The sequence below is a fragment of the Aquila chrysaetos genome, chromosome 9 (assembly GCF_900496995.4).
Source record: "Aquila chrysaetos chrysaetos chromosome 9, bAquChr1.4, whole genome shotgun sequence".
Classification (NCBI taxonomy): domain Eukaryota; kingdom Metazoa; phylum Chordata; class Aves; order Accipitriformes; family Accipitridae; genus Aquila; species Aquila chrysaetos.
The window spans coordinates 1,165,997-1,189,029 of record NC_044012.1 but is presented as its reverse complement, the minus strand read 5'-3'; the positions used below and the strand labels follow the sequence as shown (position 1 = coordinate 1,189,029).

Genomic DNA, 23,033 nt, shown 5'->3' with positions numbered 1-23,033 from the left:
TCCCAGTTGTGCGAGGCCGGCAGGCACCCTGCGGGAAGGAGCAGCTCCGGCCAGGGGAGGAGGACAGGAGCCGCTCTCCGGGCTGGTGCGAGAGGTGTGCGGCTGCTTCTGGTCCTGGCAAGGGCCAGACCGGTGCGCAGCGGCACCCTGGGCTCTGCGCCTTCGCCCCTGGTGCTGTGCAAGGGCTGGGCTGGCAGCCGGGAGCCGTGGGTGCTGTTTGGGTGGCAGTTGCACACCCTGGGGCCCCGCCAGCGCGTCTCATCCCGGAGCTAGAGATGGGACGAGGGGTCTGTGGGGAGCGTGTTCCCATCCTCCTGCTGGCAGGTACCACACCCCGTCCCCACGGCAGACTGGGACAAAGCAGGTTGCTAAAAAATGGTGCCATTGTGTCATGAGCAATCTGTGTATAATAAAAATATTATTTGAGCAAATGAGTCAGGAAGCGTCTGGGCTGGTGTCCCAGGCTGGCGCAGCCAAATTTTTCTGGCCTTCTGTGGTGGAGCTGGGTGTTTCGGTCCTGCTGGCTCCAGCAGGCATCGCTGCGGTGGTGCGAGAGCCCTGCCTGCCCGCGGGCACTGAGGGTCGCCTTGTTCTCCCCTCGCCCGTGGGGATGCGGCCGTGCAGTGGGTGGTTTAGCATGCATAGCTGGAGGGGGCTGTGGGAGGTGCACAGGCAGCCTCTTCACACCATGCATTGCTCCAGCTGTGCCGAGCACTGGTGGCTTCCCAGCGGCACCGGGGACACCCCTTGCTGCTGCGTGTGTGTAGTAGGGAGCTGTCAGGAGGCCTCGGAGGAGCTGGAAGGGTGGTGGGTGTCTGTCCTGGGGTGCAGGGAGGCAGAGAGCCGTGGCTGCCAGCGTGTGTCAGTGAAACAGGGCAGGCGCCAGTTCTCGAAGCAGCTGATGGTGCATGTGGCACCGTGCAGCTCATCGGTTCCCCTTCCCCACCGCTGCAGCCCCTTGCTCCGTGCTGGAGTGGCGTTCCCAGGGCCATTATCCCTGGGAGAAGCCGCAGTGCCCAGCTGCGCGTGGAGCTATGGCTGGCAAAGTCTCGCTAAGTTGCTGGAGCCAAACTGGCTCACGAGGGAGGGGAGTGGAGCTGGTGGCCATCTCCAGGACCCTCCCAGCCCATGCCGCCTGCTCCAGAAGCTTCTGCAAAGGAGGTTTGAAGCCGCAGCGGAGTGTTTCTGTTTGGGGGCAACCTTTTGTGCCAGTTGCATCCAGTGGAGCTGATATGCTGGGATGTGGATGGAGGGATGTGCCTGGAGTTTTCCTTTGCTGCTTACCCGGGTTTTCTAGGGGGCATGAGGATGCCCCAGATTCTGAAAGATGCTGCTTGCTCCTCTGCAGCTGGCCAGAGCTTCAGGCACCGTTGGGCACGTAGCCATCAGCCTGCTTCGTGTCCCAGGCGCCTGCCCGTGGTCACTCTCATGCAGGACCGTTCTTGCCCTGTGTGCCGCGTCAAACCAGCTGAATCCCTCGGCTTTCCTGCTGCGATCCCCCTTACAGCCCCAGCTTCTGGATCTGTGGGCAACGGTGGTCTCGGCTGTGTTGCAGCCTGGGGCAGGTCCACCCCCGTGGAGGGACCCTGCTTTGCGAGCAGTGGCTGGTGAAGGAGGGTCTTCCTTGGGAGCTGGTGGTGGGGCTGGCCAGGTGTCCTCTGGTGATGCTGGTGGGTGGGTGTTGGTGTGGGGCCAATGCCGGTGGCGCTCGCTGAGACAGCTGGCCCTGAGGGAGCGGGCACATTGTCCTCTGGGGGTGTAGGGAGGCCTGGAGGGGACCAGGAGGCTGATGTCCTGTCCCATGGGAGAGCTGGGGTGGTGGAGCCATCCTCCATCACGGCTGGCATCCTGAGTGGTGACTGCTTGGTCTCTTTCTCCGTGTCCCCTCGTCTCCCACAGTGGAGAACAGGCAGCTGACCCTGGACCTGCAGACGGAGAACAAAGGCAGCGTTGTCTCTGGCGGAGAGCTGACGATTTTCCTGGACGGGCCCGCTGTTGATCTGGGAAGCTTGCCTAATGGCAGCGCCGTGACAGAGGGTGAGTGCTGCCCGTCTCCGCATGCATGTGGCGGCTCTGAGCACGAGGCGGTGAGCAGCAGCGGGGAGAGGAGTGGGGCTGAGAGCTCGGCCCCCGGGACCCCTGAGCAAGCGTCCGAGTGCCAGCAGCCGCCTCCTCTCCCAGGTAAGGCTCCGGCCCCTGCCTGCCCTGACGCTGGGCTTGCGCGTGGGCTCCCGCGGGAGCGAGCGCGTGGTGGGACAGGAGCGGGAGCGTCGACGGGCTGACACCCTGCCTCCCCGCCGGCGTGAGAGGAGCGGCCCTTCTCCAGGCCCTCCACCAGCCGCCCACGTGGCTTGGCCCCTTCCCTCGCCGTCCCGTGTGGGCTGGGGAAACGGCTTCTGTATTCCGTGAACCGCTCAGAAAAGGGCTCCCTGTGACAGGGGGTGTGCGGAGATGTGGACTGGTGTCTGACCCATCGGGGCTGCCGGGGGACCGAGCAGAGCTTGTGCCGGACAGGGGCTGGCGCATTGCTTTCCCTCGGCTCCTTCTCTTCCTCGCTGGGAGACGGAGCCTGTGAAATCTGGGAGTCCTAAATGCAGCCACTTTCCTGGTGATGCCAGTTCCGCAAAGTCCTGCGTTTACCTTCCCTAGTTCCGCGCTTGGAGCCGCGGGGTGCTGTGGGAACGGGCTATGCTATTGCACAGCAGCGGGAGAGGAGAGCACCTCAGCGTAAAGGCAGGGGGTCCTTGTGTGCTGGGGGGGGGTCTGTTCTCTAACGTATGGGGCTGTTGTGCTTTTGGGTCTCCGTTCTGGAAGGAGGGAGGGAAGGAAGGAGGGTAGAACTAGTAGGTGCCTCGGTCGTTTTCTTCACCCGCTTTTTCTTCACCCATTCAGGGTCCCAGCTGCCTGGACGGGACCCCAGCAGCGTGGCTGCAGCCACAGAGGGCAGACACCAGCCTCCCAGTACAAACTGCTTTGGAAGCAGACCAAGGTAAGGGTCCTGTGCTGGCAGCACCTGTCAGTCCATTACTGGGTGGTTGCTGCGGCCGTGAGGCAGCTGAGAAGTGTCTAGATCATCCTTGTGCAGTGGACCCCAGTCCAGATCTCCCAGTGAGGTCCCAGCAAAGCAGCCCGTAGGAGGTGTGGAGCAGGAGTGGGCTGGCCGACCTCCTGGAGGACAGCAGAGCTGGGAGGTGACCATACAGCCAGGGTGCAGCTGACCTGAGCCTCTCTTAAAGTATTTGTTTCTCAAGGAATATCAGGTCGGTGATGGCCCAGACAGTTTCCACCAGTTGCTCTAGTGGCAGCTGAAGGAATGGTCTGTCGGGGAGATGTGGGGCAGGCTGTGACCAGGCAAACCAGCGAAGGGCTGGTCTGCAGGGGTCCCTTCAAATGGGGATTACAGGGACCCCAGCTCTTGCCTTGAGCACAGCCCTGGGCAGACGCAGCCAGGCTGGCAAGCACAATGCCCCTCTGGGCGATGGTCACAGGGGGACGCTTCTGAAGGTCCAGGGGGAGCAGGAGAAGCAGAGCTGCAGGGAAATAACAGCTGCTTCCAAAGGAAATGAGATGCTTGGGCACCAGGCCATCCTGTGCCTGGCACAGTGCCCTTCCTTGCCTTCTCGCTGGGCTGGAGTGGCTCAGCGCTGCTCCTTTTGGAGCTGTGGTTATTGAGAGACGTGTCACACTGTCAACATGGAGTTGAATTTAACACCTATTTATATTTCCAGAGTATGGCAGTGGCCCAGCAGCCTATACAGATGTTCTGGTTAGAAGTGTGGCTGTAAAGAGGGTGCCTGCAGCCTGCCCGATAAGAGGTTCTGCGTGCCCCCCAGGCTTAGGAGCCCTCTTAGCGACCAGCCCCACACCTTGAGCTTTTCTTCTTCATCTGCAGGGCACATACAAGAGATGAACAAAGGGGAGAAATGTTTTTGGCTCTAAAAAGTGACCCTCTCCTTCCATATCATTTGTTCATCTCCCACCCGAGGAGCGAGTGGGATGGGAAATTGGGAGCAGGTTGCTCAACACAGTTTGTGCCCTTTTGCTGTGGCTGCTCCTCTTGATTTCTGCTGTCCAGGTGTTAAAGCCTTCTAAGGGGCGAGAGACTGCTCAGTGTCCTGATGGGAGCTGGACTTTGCAGCCGCTTAGCACCTATCAGTAGGTGCTAGAAAGCCCGCAAAGGAAGTTTTGGTTTGGGAGGCTCAACCTGGTGACTGCTTGCTTCTGATTCCTGACTGCTCTCTGATTGCCTGGAATTATTTTCTCCTTTTGGTGTCCTCTCAACCTGCAAGTGTCTGAGAGAAGTGTGGTGAGGTCTGGCCAGTACTTCTACAGGGTCCTTCACAGACCTTCCAGGTGTGCTTGCAATCATTAAAAATCCCATGGCTGCTCTGGTATGGGAAAAGTCCCAACCTAGTGTTCAATTCATCCTACACTCACTTGAATTTAGGGTTGTTCTGCACATGACTCCACAGTTTGAAGTAGTACTGCTACATGGGGCAGAGCGTTGCTGTACGTACCCACCATGGAGGCAGCTGCCTTCTCCGGGTGGAGTACAGGTCCTTTGCACATGGGAATGCTGTTTGATGTTTGCTCTGTTTATACGCAGAGCTGTGTTTATTTTCATGGGCTTGGTGATGGATGCTGGCAAACTCGCTCACAGGCAGGATGGAAAGAAAAGGGTCATTCTTTGCTCCTCAGCTATTTCTACACTGTCCCCTCAAGGGAAACTGCTTGGTCAGGGCTTCTCTTTCTTCTCCTGAACAAATGTCATCTTGGGATTTGCTGCTAATCTTGGTGACGGGGTGTGAAATTCCACAGCCCTCTGTGTGGAGAGAAAACAGAGCCCAGAGGTCCCCGGCTGAGAGCTGATGCTGTGGGTGCCGAGAGAGTTGCCACAATCCTCATTTGTCTTGTGGTGGCCAAAGGGGCCTCTTCTGACAGCAGGGAATAAAGTAGCTTGGTTTGCTCTTCACCCTATGGAGAGGCTCCGGCTGATGAACCACGTTGGGTATTGCGATCTAGGCACAGCCGTGAGAAACTGCTGTCAACTGTCAAGGGCTCATGCAAAGTCAAGTGATTTCTTCAGTGCAGTGTGCTTCGCTTTCTCTGCTTGTGTGATGTCCAAAAGTCACCGCTCAGCTAGCGACGGGCATGAGCATCCCTAAGGGCAGGTGGGAGACACTCCTCCGGGTCTCTCAGACGAAGTATTTCCCTTCTGAGACCCCTCGCTCTGCAAAGCCACACGTGTGGCTGCGGGATGTCCCCAGGCGTGTGGCTTCTGGTGTGACACAACAGCAGCGAAAGGCCGGGGGAGCTGGAGTCACCAGTTGCAGCCTTGGCACGGGCAGGGGAGAGGCGGGCTGTGCTGCGCGGCGGGTGCGCTGCCGGCTACGGCAGAGGGGCTGGGGGGGCTGCTCAGGGCCTTGGAGAACAAGCCGTGAGATGGGTCTCGGGTCAGTTGGAAGGGGGTGGGTAACAGGAATAAACTGGGTTCGGGGTTTCGGAGCCAGGTTCGGGGTTTCGGAGCTAGGCACCTCTTCCCACTGCCATGGGGCAAGGGGGTGTTGGTCCTGCCCCAGCTCCACGGTGGTGGTACACGGGTGCCATCTCAGCTCTTGGCACTGCGGGAGTGAGGGCTCGGTGCTGGGGGACGTGGCTGCCTCCTCCCCGCTTCGCAGGGGCAGGGGGAATTTCTCAGCTCCGTGTTTTGTGAGCTGAGCCCCTTGCTGCCCGCGTGGTGCCGGCGCTCTCCCGGTTGTGTTTCCCGGTGGCCGTGCCCTGACCCCCTGCAGCCAGCACTGGCTCCCGGCTGCACCCTCTGCCCTCCCTCCTCTTCGGTCCCAGTTCGTAATCTGGTGCGCGGAGTGAAACCGAGACTGGTGCTGACACCTCTGCTGGCATCTCATGCCAGGACCTTCTGGCCACCGCGGCGGGAGGAGGCGGCCGTTCCTGGGTTTCGTGCTTGGAGCCCACGTCAGGCGCTGTGGCGTGGGGGCTCTGCCTGGGCAGAAGCGGGGGGGAGCTGAAAGGTCGATGTCACCCTGGCTGATGCCACTTTCCTCTTCGGCATCGTCTGCTCCCTCCGGCCCAGGAGGGTCGAAGGGGCAGCCACCCGAGGTCCCCAGTTGATGGGGGACAGCAAGGGTCTTCTCAACCACCCGGGAGGTGGGCTGCCCTCCGCACGCCCCGCTCCATCCCACCGGCGTGGCCACGAGAGGCTGTTCCCATCCGCGCTCTGCCTTGTTTTCTCCCCGCTCCTATTTTAGGAGCGCGTTCCCAGCCCCGCCACTCTCACGTGGCCTTGCTGGGTTTGTTTCCACGCGTCTATTAAAAGACAATGCCCAGATGGGAGCACTCGTAGGAGGGTTGGGCTGGGCGGCGGGCCGGCTAATTCAGGCCTGGTAACCCTGTGTGGCCGGCTGGCAGCCTGGAAACATCCTGTTTTGGTTTCTAAAAACTCTCTGGGCAGCTCTGAGCTCATCTGTGCTGAGAAGGGCAGGGACCAGATCCGTCCCGTGCCTCGGGGGCCATTCCCGGTGGGACTGGCTCCTGCCGGTGATGCCACCTGCCCGCTCCTCGCCGGGGGCTGTGTTGTGGGTAGGTGGGTCCCAGCCAACTTTTGGGAGGCACATGGTACCGATGTGCCCCCCCCCCCCGAGCCCCATGGATGGGCAGCAAGGGGCAACCTTCACCTCCTGACCGGGGAAAGAGGAGCCCATTCTGCAGCTGCTCCAAGTCCCCAGATGCTGGTGGCCAAAGCAAATCCCCAGCACGTAGCAGTGTCCTGGCCATAGCTGGGGTTTGTGGGGCGAGTTCGAGGTCTGAGGAGCCCCTGCGTGGGGCTGCCCTCCTGGGAAGGTCCGTGGCTGGTCGAAGCGGCCTCGGCAGCTCCTGCTCATGGGCCGCTCTGCCCATGGGTCTTATCTGATCTATTTTCAACAACCATCTCCGGCTTTCCCATGTCTCCTCCCGATCCCAGCCTTTCCTCTGCCCGCTGCCGTGAGCCGCTCCCCAAGGAGAGTGGCTTCAGAGCGAGTGGGAGGAACCGAGGGCTTGCTGGAGCTGGTGAGGGTGGCATGACTGATGCTGCGTCCCGTCGCTGCCAAGCTGCTGTCCCCTCCCAGCTCCAGCCCCGGGACCTGGGGACAATTTGCGGGTTTTGCCCTTTTAAGGGGAGAACTTGGCTGGGGCAAACCAACTTCCTAATCCCTGCGGTCCTTGCCCTCTGTGGCCGTTGGCCCTGGCTGCGATCCTGGGTGGAGGTGGCCGGGCGCTGCCTCTGCCCCCCCGGCCCCCAGACGCGGGAAGGCAGCATCCCCCCTCCCGCCCTGCCCCGTCCTCCTCCCCGCTTGCAGTAACAACCAGGCTTCTTAATCAATGTGAAAACCCAGCCTGTTCTTGAATGCCTTCGGGCTGCTTCAGGGGCCCAGGGCGGTTGGAGGGGGAGAGTTTGCTTGGGGGGTGCCGCAGGCGCTCTGCCCGTGGAGCTCGGGCTGCCCTGGCCACGGGGACCCGGTGGCCAGGAGCTCCAGCTTGGCACAAAGAGAAGACCCCCCCCAAGAGATGGAGCAGCCACGTCCGAGCGGGTCACAACCTGTGCTGTGATTTAAGCTCCCATCTTTCCCGGCTGTTTCTTCCTTTGCCAGAGGTCGCGGCCGTCACGGCAGCAGCGAACGCTTGCACCTTCCTCACCTGGCTTTGTGCAAGGCTTGTAGCCAGGCGGGAGGCACCGGTGAGGGTTCCCACCGCAGTGCAGGAGCTGGCGCTGGCGTGGGATCTCTCCTGTGAGCTTTACTGCAGGGGTGGAAGGAGAAAACTGCCAGTGGCCACGAAGGCTTGGTGCTGCGAGCGGGTTTCTGGCCGTGAGCGCCCGGGGCCGTTCCTCGGCAGCTGGGGTGAGCACCTGCAAACAAAAGCAAGGTCATTGTCACCCAGGTTACTCCTCTGTGGGACTCTGCCACCGGCAGGCGGGTGCCAGGACCCGTGGGCAGGCTGGCAGGTCTGAGTAAGCAGCACGAAGTTCAGGGCGCTGCCGGAGGAGCGGAGGCACGTGGCTGCGTCCCGGCTGTTCTCGGGGGAAGACCGACGGCCGTGCTGGGGGAGAGGCGGCACGAGACCGAGGCAAAAAGGCAGGAGCGGGGTTTTCTTTGTGAGGCCAGCGGTGTGTTTCACCTCCCGCGTTTCTTTCCCTTGCAGGACGCACCGACATGCAGCTGGAGTGGCCAGGCAAAACACGGGGAGTGGAGAGCAAAGTCCCAGCACCAGGAGCCGGCACCGGCAGCAGGCCAAGAGCACGCAGCACGCCGGCATGGCCAACGGCACAGCCAACGGTGCAGGTGAACCACCGCTCGTGGGAGGGCTGCATCTTGTGGGAGAAAATGAATTTCTGCTAAGATAACGGATCTTGTAGTGCCTGGGAGTTTCCTCCCTGTGAATTGATTGATTTTTATCGATTTTACTTGTGATAAGTTGGGCAGCGCTGCAGAGCACACTGGTAGGATCTGTTCTGCCTGTTGTGAATAATTTCTGTGGCTCCTCTCTGGTGTCTCCCTGACAAAAAATACCCCATCCAGGGGTTGGGAGCGTTCAGCTGAATTTGCCCATCAGTGTCCAGTGAAAATGTTTTGAGCTCTTTGCCCACTGAAGTGGCGAGGAGCAGCTGTCATGTTGAGCACCAGAGAAGGCACAAACCCACCTCTCAAAAGGGGGCTGATTCTTACACCAGAGTGTATTTTTTAGAAAGGTTTCTCTCGTCTTTTCTTGGGTTTGTCCACAAAGCCATAAATACCTTGTAGAGCAGGGACTGGGACCTGCTGAGTGCCTGACTACAAAGCCACAAGCGGTTTATCTGTTTTCCTTCTCTGGCTCTCATGGAGCCACCTGAGCAGTGCAGCATCTCCCGCCCCCCTGCACTGCTTTGCAGGCAGCGGTGTCCTTTCTTATGCTTTTGTCAGAGACCTGGAAGAAGCAGCAGAGTGCTTTGTTTTGGGTAGAAGGAAATGTTTTGTTCAACCCAAAAGGAAGATTTTTTAATATTTTTTTTTTTTTTCCCCCTGTTTCATTGGAAAAAACCTGGAGCAATGCAATTTCAATTTTGCCAAAACCCATTTTGGGAGGGAGATGGGGGAGCAGAAGGCTGACATGAAATGCTGCCTTTTGGCTGTCGCTCCTGGTCTGTGCTCCCCTCTCCGGGGCCGTGGCTCGTCTCTGCCCTGTTTGGTGCAGTGTTGTACCAGAAGCGAATGCTGCACGGTGTTCCCTGTGCCCACCCAGCCCTTCCCAGTGTCCTCGCTGTGTGGGGGACGCTCCCTCAGGCTGCGGACAGAGTTTTTGTTCCCGAGTACAACTTGGCTCCTTGGTTTTCATTTGTTTAAGACATGTTTTATTGGCCCGGCCCCAGCCTCGCCAGTGGCTTTATGACTGTGCTGTCCTCGTCGCTGTTTACCACTCATCAACCTCCGTGTCTTCCGCAAGTCTTGTTGGCGATGATTTTATGCTAGAGGATGGGGAGATGAGTGTTTTGGGTGGCTGGGATTAGTGCTGGACACCCTGTCTTGTGTTCTGTGGAATGCCTCTAGAAACCATCCTCTTCCTTCTCAATTTAGTATGTTTTGGTGACATTCTCATGTTTTTTGAGCAGACTGTTGCAAGAACATCCCCATTGCATTTGTCACTCACAGCTGTAATTTCATCTGACAATAAAAGGAGATTATTTCATGGCGTGTTTCCTCCACAGCCACATTGCTTAGCCCTAGCTGTGTTCCCCCTGGAGCTCTTCCGTATCAGGTGAACTTTGGATCAGCTTTTCCCCTGCTTTGTCCAGGACTGAGATCAAACCGATCACAGTGCAGTTACCTGGGTCATTCTGCAGGTTCCCTTTGAAGATTGGCACAGCGTGGTTGAAGCTTCTAAAACCGCCCTTTCCAAGGTTTGCTAGAAATGAGTAGCAGTCAGAGACCTCCTCAGCTGAGTCTTGCAGGACTCTGGTGGAAGTTGCTGTGAGCCTGCTGACCTGGAAATCTTCATCGCCTGTAGATGCTGCCTGAGGGGCTCCTTTAGTTGCTGATGCTGTGTGCCAGGATTCCTCTGGTGCCGGAGGATGCTGTCCTGCTACCCTCCAGCTGCAAAGCAAAAGTGTCCCGAGCAGTCTGCCTCTTCTACAGAGTGTCTGTAATTCTTCAGTCTCCCGTCTGTGGGGGTTTATACTGTTGTGAGTTTTTTTCCTACAATACTTCTAAATACTTGGGCTTGTTATAATTCCCTTACGGTTTTCTATGTTTCTCAGCTCTAACTTGTGGAGCTCTGTCTGCATCCCTTACTTCTTTGTTACTTGTTGCTGGTTTGTTTTTAATGCTTTTGCTTTGCCACTGAAGCCAGGATGTCTTGTAGCGAAAGTTATCCTCTGCTGGACTGCCAAGTCTCAGGGTTTTTTGGCTATCTAATAAATATTCGTCAAACAAATTCCCTTTCACTTTTTTTGGTCTGCTTTTTCCTCCTCATCAGTTTTCTTTGTAATTTTCCTTTGCTCTCTCTCTCTTCCCCTTCCCTTTTCCAAAAGTCCAGTGGAATCCAGCAACGTTTAGCTCTTACCGGTGCAGCTGACTTGCTGAGCCTGGGCTTCCCTCTGCCTGTGGGGGGATGCTGCACCAGCAGTTTCTGAGCTCCTGCTCGGTACCTAAATTCCCGTCAGGCATGCAGCATGTTTGCAAGTGGCAGAAGAGGTACCGAGCACAAATGCGAAGCACCCTCTGCTTTCGTCTCGGGACAGAGGCAGTGGCAGTGGTTCCCAGAGGGATCTGACTGTTGGGTGAAGGAGGTGCTGCCTTTGCTGCAGGCTGGGAGCACCGTGAGCCCTGTGCTTGGGTGGTAGCGGCTGCCACCCACCACGTGCTCTGTTTCCAGGGCTGCGCGGGTGCGGTAGATCAGCCAGCCCCCCATTACCCTTTCTGGATGCTAATGTCTCTGCCCTCTGCCTTTCCAGTGAATGGAGACGCAGCGGGTGCCGCAGACCTCGAAGAGGAAAGGCCGGCGGCGGGAGCGAGCGTACCAACCCCGGCGGCATCGAGCGTGGCTGACAGCTCTGTCGCTCCTGCCCTTCCCGCCTTGACCGGCTCTGGAGAGGCGGAGGAGGCAGCCTCCGGCTCCAGTGCCCCGCCGGCCCGGGCAGCGGTGCTAGCCCTGGATGCTCTGCCCCCCGGGTAAGCTCTGCCTTCTGCTCGAGACGTTCGTTCCCCTGAGAAGGGCCAGCACGGTGGAGTGCCTGTGGCCCCTGGGGAGGGAGGCATGGCCCTGGAAGGACCAGGCTGGGGGGACACGAGCAAACTGGGGCAGTGCTGTGTGCTGGAAGGAGAGGATGTTGGAGGGAGGGGGCTGTGCTGCACCAGCGGTTGGTGGAAATGATGGTGGTCAGCAGAGCAGGGAGGGCCTGGGGGGGCCTGCCAGGGATCCCTGTGCCCCCACCCGCCTGGCACAGCCTGTCCTTCCTCCTCTGAGCCGTCTGGCTGGGGCTTGACTGTTGTGGATTCCTCCTCTGGGCCAGGGTCCGATCTGTGTCTGCTGTGGGTCTCCGGGGTGGTAAACAGGGAATCGCATCTCTGCGGCAAGCAGCCTCTCGGCGTCCGCGCCCCGGGGAGCAGCGGAGTCCTCTGCTCCCCTGGGGCTGCGGAAGGGATCAGTCAGAGGAAAACGCATGAGAGAGTGAGCGTGGATTTCCAGGCAGCTCCCACCGAGCAGGAGGGCATGAACATGCGCTCCAGAGACACGCGTGGAGGTACTGGCCGCTGCCCGGGGGGAGGTGGGCAGGACCCTCACATAGCTGTGCCCGTTCTTCTCCCTGGTGCGGGTGCTCCTCATCCTCCTCCTCCTCCGTGGGACGTGGGGAAGGGGCTGCGGGGAGAGCCGGGGCTGGCTGAGCGGTGCCGGCGGGCACGCTGGCTCTTGGTGGGGGCGGTGGGCAGGCGCTGGGCTCAGCCCCACTCTCTGCTGCAGCCGCGTCGTTCTGCCCTTGTATTTCAGACACCTTTAACTCTGGGCTGAAAACGCAAAGCGGTAAAGGGGAGGGGGGGGGGCGTTGAAAATGGCTTGTGTTTCGTATGAAGGGAGCTGTTTATTTTCCTTTGGCTGAGGCGATGCCTGGAAGGTCAGGGCCTCGCTGGTGTGTCAGTCACAGGTAATTAGGGTTAACGGCTCAGTGTGCCTTTATGCGGGGTGTGTGAGGGTTTCTGTTCTCCGGCCTGGGCGCTTCCTGTTTCCAGGCAGCTGGAAAAGTCCAGTGCTCTGAAAAAGGTCTTTATTCCAGCCAGAGCTTATGCCCCTTTCTGCTCCTACCAGGTAGACTGAAGGTCTCCTTTTCCCCACCTCTGCCCAGCCCGAGGTGGAAACAGGCTGTTGTTTCTTTCCCAGGGTGGAGAGGAGCCCGCGGGTATCTCATGGTTAGGGTTTCCGGAGGCTTGGGGAGGTTGCAAGCGCTGCTTTCTAAGACACGCCAGCATTTACCTGGTCTGGCCGGGTGGAAGGGTGGCCCGTGTCCTCCTCGTGCCTGTCCCTGCGGTGCTCACGCAGCAGAAAATCATGCGTGTCAGAGCGGGGAGGAGGATAAAGCTGTTGTGCTTTGGGAGACAGCTGGAGGAGAGCAGCGAAGGGGTAGTGAGCTATCTTCCAGGCTGAGCTTGCAGAATTTGGATCTCTGGAGACACCTTTGATTAGCACCTTGTGTATCTGTCCCTCCCTGTCCTGACCATAGGATCTGTAGGTGGTAAAGAGGGCAGCAACCCTCTCGCATGTGCTGTCCAAGTTACGCGCTCATGCTGGGCTGGCTTGGGTAGCGGCTGACCTGCTCGGTCAGGTGGAGACCAAGTATCAAGGTCTTCCCAGGTGAAGGAGAGCAGAGAATTGAGTCCATTGAGGTCTCCAGGGTGCGAGCTCTGCCCTGAGAGCTGCCAGACCAGGTTCTGGGCTAACAGGGAATTGCTGAAGAGGGATTGCACAAAACACTGTGGCCCTGGGGTGGTATAAATGAGCTTCTGGGGATCTCTTGAGACCTGATCTAGGGCAGCTGATTTTTGGCTGGCTCACCGCACCAGGGTATTGCTTCAACTAGTGGTTTGGGGCCCAGCTTGGGAGATGGGGATGCGGCTGGCTGGTTTGGTGGAGGCAGCGATGTCTCAGGCAGAAGGGATGCAGACAAAACCAGGCCACTTCAGCTCTGGCAGCAGCGTGCTCCGCAGAAAGCGGTGCAGGATAGCCCCTCGCTGGCCCGGCTCCTGCGGGGCTGGCTGCGCAGAGCGCGCTGTGGAGCCCATCAGTGATTGCTCTTGCTCTGCCGCTTGCAGGAGCAACGTCTCCTGCAGAGCTGCCAGTCGCTCCAGCACTGAAGAGCTGGAAAGCTGTCGTGTCCGTCCTGCTTTCTGCGTGAGCCCTGCCTCGTTCTCCGAGTGTCTCCTTTCATCCATGGGAGCGTGGAGAGCACTCACGCTCGGTTTCCCTGCAGCCTCTGGAGGGGTGGCAGCTTTTCCTAGCTGCGTGTGCCGAGCCCCAGCCTCCCTGCTCGTGCCGGGCTGCGTGCAGATGGAGTCGAGAGTGGCTGGGTTCATGTGGGGATTCAGAGCTATTTATTCTGCTCAGATAGCTGTCTCTGAACATCTGCACCAGATGTGGCAGGCACAAAGGCATCTCTCACACAACTGGGAGTCTGTTCTAGGGACTGGACGGTGCTGGAAGGTGTTCTGAATAATTCCAGCCCCGACAGTGCCCAGAACCTCCTTCACAGCCTCCTGGCTTGGGCAGAGCGCGTTTCCTTGCGAAGAAGCCGGTGAGCGTGTGTGGCACAGGAGCAGCCGGTCGCAGCACTCGAGGCCTTTGGCGTGGGGTCCCGGTTCTCACGTAGGGGTTTCCGAGCGGACCGGTAGCGAAAGGGGGGAGGGCACAAGAGCCGCTGGCTCCTGCATCTGGTTCCTATCAGTGATGATCCTGCGCGGGGGACAGATGGTCGTTAGCGCGGTGTGTATACACAGCGCTGTCTCGCCCATACAAAGAGGTACATTATGCTGCCTGGCAGAAGGCATGGGGCTGTGGTTTCTTACATAAGGAGGGCGTTTTGTTTGGACTGCAGGGTTGCCTCAGCACTGCCACTTTGCACCGTCCGTGGCTCCCTGTATCCACTGCCGTTGCAAGCCTTGCAGGCAGTCGGAGGGGAGCTAGCGGGGGCCGACACGTCGCACGCTTCGTGCTTGCAGCAGTGGTGCGTGTGGGTGAGAGCTCCCACCGTCTAGCGCTTGCTAAACCGCTGATCTTCCTCGCTGGTGGCGATGTGGCAGCAGGCACAGGGGAGGAACGCCGGCGGGACTTAGAGTCCCCAGAGGAAGAGCCCGTTGTCATGTGTCTCCCTGAGCTGTGTCCCTCGTGGGATGGCAGACGGGATGCGGGGGAAGCCTGCGAAGAGCTGGGCAAGGTGGTCCGAGCAAGGATGGGTTGCCCCCAGTGCCCCTGTCTCTCAGGCCGTTGCTGTGTGTCAGCAATAATAACAGTTCATCGCAGCTTGCTGTTTAACAGCGGTGATTCGCTGTTTGTAGGGCGAGGCAGCCCTCAGCAAATTTACTTTTCGGATCACCAGGGAGCTGCTGACCTGAGGAGCATGTGAGCTCGTCGCCTGTTTGTACAGGGTGTGAGACGGGGATGGAGGACATCAATCAGTAGCTCAATCCTGTGTGGCTCTTTGCAGTTCACGAGGGCACCCGGAGGAGTATCTGAGGGATCCAGAAACCCTCTGCCCTGGAGGAGTCCTCATCGTGGGATTTCTGCTCTCTGCAGCCACAGAAATGGTACCTGGGAGCTTGAGAGCCTCTTGTCATAAAGGACTTCCAAGTCCTCAGAGCCATATTGATTTGAGAGCCTGTTGTTAATGAGTCTGGAGGACCTGTCCCCTCCAGTAACGACTGCTGGCACCACTGGTTCTGCGTGCACAAGGCTGAGGTCCTGTTCATCTCTGAAGCACTGCATGTCAGCGTGGACAGAAAGGGTGGGACATGTAACTGGGGTTGTCCTTGCTGTAAGCGAGCAGTGCTGCGGTCTCTAGATCCATCTAAAGGAGACCATTATGTACAACTGACCTCGGAAAGATGGTGCTTAAAGGGTTTTCGTGGGATGCTGACTCCTGCAAAGTCTCATGAGTGGGGTTGTGCCTTGGAGTTTTGTTTGTGAATAGTGTTCCTCCACCTGAGCCTTGTGCCAGGTCCATATCTGGTTGCTGGTGGCAATTCGAAGCGCCTGCATTGTGAGTCTAGGAAGGGGCTTCCCAAAACTCTGCCTGCAGTAGGCAGCTCTCCAGCCAGCGGCACTTCCACAGCCCTGCCTCCTCCCTGAAGATGCCTGGGGACCTTCTGCTGTCCATCTCATGGGGTGGACATGCTCATGTCTTCAAGAAATCCCAGCTATGCTGATTATCTCTTTGGAGATTTCAATCTTTTTTTAGCTGTCCTACTGCTTTTATGCTTATGAAGCACCGAGTTCATCATTAGGGAACAGGAAACTTGAGGCGTTTCCCCTCTGACAACGCCCAGCGCTGCCCACGGGTAACCAAGGAAAAGGGCTGACCGTGGGCTGGAGAGACAAAGGTTTCTTGATGCCAGAGCAGCACCGGGTAGTGCCGGCTCTGCTCTCACACGGTCACTCCTTTGGTGGTGTAATGCTTGGCAGCTTCTTGCTGTCAAAGATGTACAGGTGCAGTAGGTCCTGCCTTGGACTCTTTCCATCAGAGATAACCACTGGTGTCCCTAGATCTGTTCTAGGGATGAGAAAGATCCAGCGCTGCTGACTGGTAGCAACACCTGCTGATGTTACCTGGTCTCTGCAGATGCATTAAGTTCACAGTGCTTTTGAGAAGCCCATAGGAGCGAAGCCAACAGCTCTGATTTGGGTTAGACAGTCTCTCAGCTAAATCCTGAGCCTGGCATTCACATTTCCCTCCTGCTTTCAGGGAACTGAAACTCTTATCTTGGAGCGCAAGATTGCCTTCTGCCCAGGGCAGGGGTTTTTCAGGCTGCCCGCACGGCTGCTGGGCTGTTGGGGTCCCCAGCTGACGGCATGCGGCCAGGGCTTGGAAACACGGCTGAAGCTCTCCCCGTTTCTGCCTTCCCACCTCTTTCGAGAGCGGTGTCGAGGCTGTGATGCACACGACCTGTGGCCGCAGCCGGTGTGTGGTTGTGGCCGAGGTCACCGTTTGGTGGCTTCATCGTCCCCTGGGGAGGTTTGAGGGTGAGCAGAGACGGTACGAGCCCGGGCAATGGGGCATTAGCGCTTAGAGCATCCCCTTCCCCAGGACTGCTTGCTTTCTGCAAGCCCAGATTTGTTCCCTTGCTGTCACAACAGAAGCTAGTATATTAACTTCCTAGGGCTTTTTGTGGTGATTAATTGAGACTGAAGATTGAATTGGGAGGGGGACCTGTGGGAGCAGAAGTGTGGCAGGAGAACACTTTATCTGTCAGCAGCTGCTGGCTCGCCTCTCTGTTGCAGAATAAAAGCTGACAGGAAAGCACGGTGCTCCACGGAGCTTTTACCTTTGCTAGGGCATACACTTTCATGAATGAATTAAGCCAAAGAATGGTTTGCAGTGTAGTTGTGTAAAGCCAGGCCCCCCTATCACACCGGCTCCCCTTAGGGGCCACCTCCCAACCGAGTGCCTTGTGGCCACGCGATGTTTTTAAGCAGCATCTGTCGGCAGTGAGCAGGAGGGCGGCCAAGGAGAAAATTCAGCCCCAGCCCAAACTCAAAGGCTCCCCTTTAAAGATGTATTAAGAGAAACCAAACAAAAACTACATCAAAAACTCACAGGACATAAAACTGACCCTGTGTGAAATCTTATGCTGACCCTTCTACTTTCTGGAAGAAATTAGGAATTTATGCTCCAAACTATGCCTGTTTTCAGGAAGCAGACTGCTGCAGCACCTCTCTGATAGTCTTGATCTAGCAAGCGAAATAATTGCCATGTAGACCTGCTGTCGTTCTTTGTTTTAAATAAAGGTTAGAACACTGTAGCTAAGCAATGCGAGGAGGTAGGCTTGCTAATCTACCAGATGAAGCTCTCTGGACGTTCTTGGTAATAAGGTGATTATTAATTACACACAGCTCGCTGATCTGTGGGGGAGGCTTGGCTGCACAGCTGCAGTCGGAGTCTTTGGGCACACACGCGAACAGTTTTCCTAGGGAGGCTGTTCGCGCATGATTTAAAATAGGCAAAGGTGCCTGTGAAGTCTCTTGGACCTACGAGTAGCAGCGCTCCGGCTCTTGCTGCCCTGCAGATGCAGGGGGGCTGAGGCTGCTGGATCCATGTTGCTTGTTCCAGCTGAGCCCCTTCGCTTCACCTCTGTGTTTGAGGAGAGGACAGGCGCAGTCTCATCTGCCTTGGGTTTCCTCCACGTCCTCTCCTGAGGGGTGGTCCTCTCCCCAGCTGGCCCTGGAGCGGTGGGGACGGGTGCCCAGGGAGCCCTGCAGTGGGATGCAGTCTCTCTGGCTGACATCGCAGGGGCAGTTTGTTTTGGTAGCTCCACCTTAGCCAGGGTTTGGTCTCTGTGCTAGCAAGCATCAACTGTTTCATGATAATTTTCTTTTTTTTCTTTTTTTTTTTTCTTGCAGGTGGGAACAGCGAGAGCTGCCTAATGGTAGGGTCTACTATGTAGACCATAACAACAAGACCACCACATGGGAGAGACCTCTTCCTCCGGGGTAAGGGGCTCTGGGGGCAGCTGGCATCTCAGATATTGAACTAACTCATTGTAGCAGATGCACGGGAGTCTGCGTGAAAGTGGGGAAGGTGGCAGGAAGGTCTTTTCATTCCTAAAAAGAAATGGGGTGAGATGACCAAATGTTTACAGGCCTGAAAACACATGCTGTATCCTGAGAAAGGTCTTTTCAGCATTAGTAAAGAGGAAAAGGCCTTCCGGTCTGCTGCGTTTTGACCCTCTGTTAGAGGATTATTTTTTTTAAACAGTCCACAGAAATCACTGAACTCTTGAGCAGCAGTGCAACCACTTGTGGGCAGAGCAGAGGGGTGGGCCTTTGGGACGGGGTGCCAGCAAAGCCCCCCTGAGGACCAGGAGAAGGGAGAGGGTGGGCCTCATGTTGGTTGGAAAAACAGATGCTTCTGGATGAGGGCTGAGCTCCTGGTGAGCAGAAACAGGCACGGTCAGTGTGCCCCAAACCCGGAGCTGGACCCTGGAATCTCTCAGAGGGGCCTCTTATGTTCTCAGCCATGTTGGGGTCTGCTTGTGCTCGAGAAGACGATGCTGCTCAGCTCCATGAGACCTGCAAGAAGCACTCTGCAAAACTCATGTTGAGGAGGGCCATGCTTTTATTTGCAGGGGTAAACAGTCTTCAGGTCATAAAGGCTGTACACAGCCCTGGGGACCACATGCTTTCCAGAAGCTTGTTGAATTCTCACCTCTTTGTGCTCCTAAAAGCAGAGAACTCGATACAGCCAAACTGTTGTTCTCTAGACTGAGCTTGTTCAAGGCTGGAATGACTGAACTGTACTTTAACCACCAATGTAATGTGTGAAAATGAAATACAAACCCGTCCTGTTTTCCTCCACGGGACCCTCCAGGTTCCTGTGGGCACACACTACCTCCAGTTAAGCTGTGATCTCTGCAACTGCTTTCTGATCCTGCAAGAGCTTGAAATCTGTCTGGTGTTAAAAGAGGGAGGCTGTTACCTAGAAAGATAGGTTTGGGAGTACCCCGGGTGTGCTCCTTCCCTCCCGCATAGGTCTCCAACCCAGTGCCTTGCCTCTGTCGGAGGTCAGCTCTCTTGGAGGAATGCTTACGGCATCCTGCTGAGAACTCTGCTAGTGTCTAGGCTTCATGTGCCCTTGCAGGGAGCTGCTTCAAGTCTTACTAGTCTTTTGTATTTCTTTCTGGTGGATCTTTGCCTGAAAGACCCCCTTCAACTGTGAAACTGGTGGTTGTGCTGGAGCTGGGAAGAGAGCCCTCGTGTTAAAGGGTATCTTAGTCTTGTGAGAGGCTTCTTGTGAGAAGTGCCTGAAGTCAGCCTGTAGTGTCAGAGCAAAATGAAACATCACGGTCCCCATAGCTGGAACGGTGGGCCTCAGCAGCTCTCGGGTCTTCCCCGCTTGGAGGACTATGAGCTGCTCTTCTCACCTGCGTTTGAGAGGCAGAACTCGACCACAAGTCCTCTGCCAAGCCACTGCATGGGGAGCACGAGGGGAGCGTGGCAGCTGGGGAAGTGGCTCGCAACTCCGTGCTCCTCTCAGTCACGCTTTCAGCACGTTCTGGGGCAGCAGCTGGATATTCTCAAGCTGCTGCTGTGCATCCAGGGCGCCAGGGCAGCCCTCGGACAAGGGCAATGGGAGGTTCCAGTGTGTACCACCGTGGTCTGTGCCTTCTGCTGTGCCTCCTGACCTCTCCGGGGTTTCTTTCTGCTGCCTTCACACCAGCGTTTATTCTGAGCTGCCACACGGCAGCTGGAGGCACCTGCCAGCAGGACCTGCCGAGCTGTCCGAGGACACAGAGCGACATCTTCCTCTGGTGTTCCCAGGTGGGAGAAACGCGTGGATCCTCGAGGCAGGTATTACTACGTGGACCACAACACCCGAACCACCACGTGGCAGCGTCCCACGGCCGAGTACGTCAGGAACTATGAGCAGTGGCAGTCCCAGCGAAACCAGCTCCAAGGAGCCATGCAGCAGTTCAGCCAAAGATTCCTGTACCAGGTGAGACACGGGAGTGTGGGGAGGCACTTGCTGGGCTGCGTGGGGTCTGTCGACTCGGCGAGTGCAGCAGAGCAGTGCTCGGATGGGAGAGCTCACAGGCTCCTCTGCTACCTGCAGAGAACCACGTGGGAGTAACTTTCTTTTTATAAAACAGCTTGCACAGCCCCAAAGGGTGGTGGGACATGTCCTCAGCAGTCTGTCCCCGGTGTCCTTTCAGTGTCGGTGTGGCTAGGCCCACGCTTTCTCCCGTGGCTCCCATCGGCCGAGCCTTGCTGCTGACCCGCGAGGCTTGCGGAACTTGCTGCGTGCTGTCAGAGCTGGGCATACGCTGAGGAAGCCGTGGGAGCCTGGTCTGTAGCGGGAGGGGAGGCTCTTGGGGGGGCTGAGCTCATCCCTCGCCAAGTCACCGCTGGGCTGAGGACAGCGTGGTTGGGTCCTGGGAGGCAGCAGGAGTCGGCGGCTGTGGCTGCAGGCCCAGGGTACAAGTGCTGAGATGGTGAGGGGCTGCAAGAGCCAGGGGACCGGGGAGCACAGGGAACGAGCACTGCTGGGCTTGGCGAGCTTCCTCCTGCTTTTTCTGCTTCTTCCCCTTGTTCCTGGTTTGGGCTGAGTCGCCGCGTTTCCTCGCTCGGGGAATGGTCTCTCGACAGCCCCGCGGAGCAGTAGCTCCTGGGCAGGGACCGCTCTTGTCCTGGCTTCGCCTTCGCTGCTGGAGCTGGCACCCGTCTTCCAGCGGTGGCGAGCACCCTCTGATAACCAGGACGGTGCTGGTGGCCGTTGTGCTGCAGGGCGAGCAGCGCTTGGGAAAGAGCTAGGCTGGAGCGTTTCCGCCTCCCGGAGCAGCGATGTCCCAGTGCTCTCTGCCGTCAGCTGGCCCCGTGCCTCGCAGAGGCCGTGCCGCCGTGAAAAACACGGCTCTTGCCAGGCGGCGGGGAGGTCTGGCGGGGCAGGTGAGGAGCGGAGGTGGGCAGAGCAGAGCGACCAACTTCTCACCGATGTTTAGCTCCTCTCGGAGAAAGCCGGGAGGTTGACGTGTCCCAGCAGCGCTGCTAGCGCTGGTGCGAGCTCTGTGCTCCAGCAAGGAGCTTGGATGCTCTCTGGGAGGGGGGTGCGGGCAGAGCAGTTGTGCAAAGTCCGTCCTGCGTGAGACACAACGGGGGCCGCTCCCCGGGGGTGCGGGAAGCTGCTCTGCCCCTCTCCTCCCCCTGCCTGTCTCTCCACCACCCCTTCCAAGCCTCGCAGTGGGAGCTGGACCACCGCAGCTTTGCAGCCCGCTGCCTGCCCGTGATCCTCGGCACCCCGTTCGCAGGACCGCTGCGGAGGGGTACGCGGGAGGGGGCTCCCACCGGAGGCCGAACTGGGCTCCGGGCCTGTCGCTCCCATCTCCGCCAGCGCCAGCCTTGGAGCCGCTCCAGTGCTGCGCGACTCACCCTGGCCGGGCTCCGCAGAGTGCAGAGGGAGGGACTCGCGCTCCAAATTTAGCCTGATGAAACGATTGTACTTTTTGTTTCGAGCTCCCCGCTGCCAGCGGTGATGGCTCCTGCTCTGCCTCCTTCCCCGCAGGGGCTTTCTGCTTTGCCTTGCCCTCCCGTCTCCAGCATCCGCCTGCCCTCCTGGCTGGGAGAGGAAGGTGGGGAGGTGATGAGCAGCCCTGCAGCCCTGCGCGATGCAGAGCCCTCTCCACGCAGCCCCTGGGAGAAGCCCCGCAGCTCGGGGGGCCGGGGTGCAGCCAGGGACCACTCTGCCTGCAGGTGCCTTGGTGCTGCAGGGCTCCCCGGGCTGCGCCCGCACGCAGCATCCCTTGCACCAAGGGGTCTTGCCGGCGCGAAGAGCCAGCTTGTTCCATGGGGCTGCGGAGAGCTGCAGGAGGGGGACCTCTGCCCCGGGCTCTTGTGTCGCTGCCCTGTTAGTTTTAATTAGTTATTTTTAGGTCACAGTGAGGCGATACCTCTGGACATGACTCGCTGCATCTCTGTCCAGCCTGTCTGGGCAGGGAGGAGCGGAGACTGCCCCGACTCCGAGGCACGCCGTGCCGGACTGGCCGCTGCCCGGGCAATGCTTCCCGTGCCCCGTCCTGGCACGTGGGGGTCGGGTACAAGAGGCGAAGCTCGGAGAGGCGCGGGCTGTGCCAGCCCCGTCCCCGACGTGCCCCCGGACGTCCCCGGGGTGCTGGGCTGCCGTGGGGCACCCCGAGTGCCGGTGTCTGTCTCGGAGTGGGGTTCGCGGGCTGTTTGCGGGCAGGAGGGACGGGTCTGGCCGTGGGTGGCGTTTCCTGAGCCCAGGCTGAGCGCGATCCCCAGCCCAGCGCGGAGGGCTGGGACGCCGGCCCCTCTCCGGCAGCGGCTGGGTTTCAGGAGGTGCAATGAGAACGCCTTTTCGGTAACAATGCTTTTCTTATTTAACTGTCAAAAGCACTCGCAGGCCACCTCCTCCCCTGAACCCCCAACTGTCGGGGCTGCGCCTCCATCCCCAGGGACCTCCAGTGGAGCTGGAGACGGGGGGGGGGGGCTCACGCACGCAGGGGCGGCCGGCCAGCCCGCTCCCCCTCTGCCGGGGCATCCCCCGGTTCAGGCTGGGTGATGGCCATCGGCTCTGCCCACCCTGGGGAGGAAGAAGAAGAAGAAGAAGAAGAAAGGTGCTTTGTGCGGTGGCCCCCAACCTGCTTGGGGGGGGTGGCGGGGTGCGGAGCCGCCCGTCTGCGTGGGATGAATGCGGCCTCAGTGCGAGCGCATCCCTCGCCCAGCGCCCTGCCCGGGGAGGAGGGGGCCGCTGGCCCGCCAGGAAGCGCTGGGCGTGGACAGGGCTTGTGGGAATGATTTCATTGGAAAGGCCTGCGATATTTTTTCCCCTCTTGTGTGTGGTTCTTGGAGGAGGCTGGAGGTGTATCTGGTGGGGACAGCCGGCGGCGGCCGAGCAGCCGCGCACATCTGGACCCCGCCGAGCCGTCCCGCTCCCCTCCGTGCGGCACAGCCCCTGCCCCGCCGCCCCCTTGGCTGCCCCAGCCTCTGTTTAGTTTGTGCCTTTTTTTTTTTTTTTTTTTTTTAACCCCCCCTTGGGTGTGCAAGTTGTTTTGCTTTTTTTTTTTTTTTTTTTTTGGTTCTCTGGGAGCTGTGGGCCAAGGGGAGGCGAGTAGGAGCGGGGGCTGCACAGCTCACCTCCACGCTCCACTCTTCCCAGGCGTCCCTGCCCTGGTTTTTATTTTGTGTTTTTGCCCTCTCTGTTGTCTCTAGTCGTCCGGCGCCCCGTCCGACAATGATCCTCTCGGTCCCCTTCCTCCTGGCTGGGGTAAGTACTGAGCCGTCTCACCTGCCCG

The 23,033-nt window shown here is 58.7% G+C and overlaps 1 protein-coding gene across 6 annotated transcripts in view; it reads left to right on the top strand.

The window, feature by feature from the left end:
• WWP2 (WW domain containing E3 ubiquitin protein ligase 2) overlaps positions 1–23,033 on the top strand; it is a 43,932-nt gene that overhangs the window by 10,191 nt on the left and 10,708 nt on the right. For 3 of the 6 annotated variants that reach the window (XM_030025457.2, XM_030025458.2, XM_030025460.2), the window contains exons 5-11: positions 1,900–2,181; positions 2,893–2,989; positions 8,197–8,336; positions 10,982–11,198; positions 17,629–17,718; positions 19,546–19,720; positions 22,951–23,005. In XM_030025457.2, coding sequence (XP_029881317.1) covers positions 1,900–2,181; positions 2,893–2,989; positions 8,197–8,336; positions 10,982–11,198; positions 17,629–17,718; positions 19,546–19,720; positions 22,951–23,005 — 1,056 coding nt within the window. Of the gene's footprint in view, positions 1–1,899; positions 2,182–2,892; positions 2,990–8,196; positions 8,337–9,936; positions 10,211–10,981; positions 11,199–17,628; positions 17,719–19,545; positions 19,721–22,950; positions 23,006–23,033 lie in introns of those variants that run through there. The other 3 variants (XM_030025459.2, XM_030025461.2, XM_030025462.1) reach the window with 3 other exon arrangements.